Raw genomic sequence first — 2,043 nt, forward strand, 5'->3', positions numbered from 1 at the left:
TAAATACCACCAGACGCTGCAGAGCGGGTAACTGTCCCAATGAAGGAAGCTGACGACGATTCTTAAAACTCCTCAAACTCAATTTGGTTATATTGGAGTAGCAAGAAAGGGCTAACCAATCGGGGAATATTTCATCCCTATAACCATCAATTGATAACTCTTTCAAGTTTCTACCAGGATGTAACTCCTCAAGTATATCTCTCTTTTTCAACATCAACAATACCAATATCACCATCTCGAAGCTCAATTCTAAAATGTTGATGTTTTGTTTCTTCGGTGATTTCGTTCACAACTTTTTATTATTTTTTTAATATAAATTAAAGCCACTTGCGAATAAAATAATAATTTGATAAATTTAAACATTGATTATGAAGAGCTCTTGTCTCCTCTACAAAACTTTAGTAAAAAGAATCATAATGAGAATTCAGGTATCGTTGTTTTGAATTATTTCTGGGAGTCTGAGAGAAGTCTCTAGTATGGATATATGTAAAATATTTACACCTCTGCATTACATGTGTGTAAGTTCAATAAGATTGTGTTTGGCTGTTGTCTCACTATAAATGAGACATAAACATAGATACATAAAAGTATATAAATATAAAAAGATATTAATTTTATATTATATTTAGTAAATTAGACAGAACAAAATATTATAAACATGTTGATGAGTTTGGAAAATTCCAAATTAATATTTGTGATGAACAAACATTATTGAAATAATCAATTACAAAATTATTAACATGATTTTCAATAAACATGTGTTAATTAATAATTTTGTGATACATGTTTTAATTGGGACAAAAATAAATGAAGTGCAGTAGCCCAAAATCAAAAAACTTGCAATCAGCCTTATTTAATGTTTCCCACATTATGGCTGAATGTAGAAGTGTCAATTTAGCCCAAACCTTAGGGCTGGCCCTCAACCCTCCAAAAAAATTCTAGCCCACAGCCCTAAAAATTTCAAAATGATATTTTGTAAGCCCAACCCTAATTAAGCCCTCCCAACAAAAAAGCAAAACAGGGCTGGCCCTATAAGCCCTAAAAGCCCTAAATCTAATTTCTCCTCCCTGAGACCCTGAGTCCCTGACCCGAGAAGGCAAGAACTACTTGCATTGAAACGGTGAAACTGTGAAAAGAATCAAAGGATCTGCGTTCTACTTCTGTGTTCTACCTGCGAAATCTTTGGCTGCTTCTCCTCCCTCACGTGAAATCAGAGGTAGGTTTCTTCATTTTCTATCCCTCTCTGAGTTTCTTCTTTGTTTGTTTGCAAATTGCATCACCCATTTTTCAATAATCTGCTATTTGATTCCTACATAAGCAATTGTTCTGCTTTTAAACTTGTTTAATGTGATTTTGGCAAGAGTTCATAGTGAATTGGTTTTCTGTTACTTTATTACCTCTGGCACACTTAAAGAATTCCCGAATTAAGTGTTTACTGATGACTTTTGGGTTATCATAGTTTATTTATTGACCATCACCAATGTCTATTGTACCATAGTGATTCTTGATTAAGTGTTTATTTGTAACTTGAGTATATTACATATTTAAGGTGTCAATCCTTGTTATTTTAGTCTTTTTCATTGATGTGTTTTTGAATGGCAGTGTGTTATGATTCATGATTCAAAAGTTAGACAAATGATTTTAGGACATGATTTATGATTTGACATCCTTGTTTAGTGGTTTGACAATGTCAACTTACGCCTTTTTATTCTCACTGCAGGAGTAAACAAGCTAAAGAACTCATTGAAAGCATTATATGTCTATTCCTAGATTACCAGTTTCAAGGTTTATTAGTGCTTTTGAAGGATTGCATGCAAGCCATTGTCAATTACTTCACAGACCAGGAATGACATTCAAGTTGTGAGAACATAGCAAAATTCGTTGCTTCCAGGTTGTTATTACTTTTGGTGTCAATAATAGTAATTCAGTGATGCTATTGTTTGGCACAAATTTCTTTGGCACCACAAAACTTCCTTATATAGATAGATAACATCAACCTTGTGCTACTTCATGAATCAAAATACATAGTTATTCATCACTTGT

At 33.0% G+C, this 2,043-nt stretch overlaps 1 protein-coding gene across 1 annotated transcript in view; it reads right to left on the reverse strand.

Annotated features, from left to right (window-relative positions):
• LOC107485460 (uncharacterized) overlaps positions 1-235 on the reverse strand; it is a 4,054-nt gene extending 3,819 nt beyond the window's left edge. Inside the window, exon 1 of the mRNA XM_052260650.1 lies at positions 8-235. Within this exon, the coding sequence (XP_052116610.1) occupies positions 8-235 (228 nt within the window). The remainder of the gene's footprint in view (positions 1-7) is intronic.
• Positions 236-2,043: the final 1,808 nt, after the last annotated feature.

The sequence above is a fragment of the Arachis duranensis genome, chromosome 4 (assembly GCF_000817695.3).
Source record: "Arachis duranensis cultivar V14167 chromosome 4, aradu.V14167.gnm2.J7QH, whole genome shotgun sequence".
Classification (NCBI taxonomy): Eukaryota; Viridiplantae; Streptophyta; class Magnoliopsida; order Fabales; family Fabaceae; genus Arachis; species Arachis duranensis.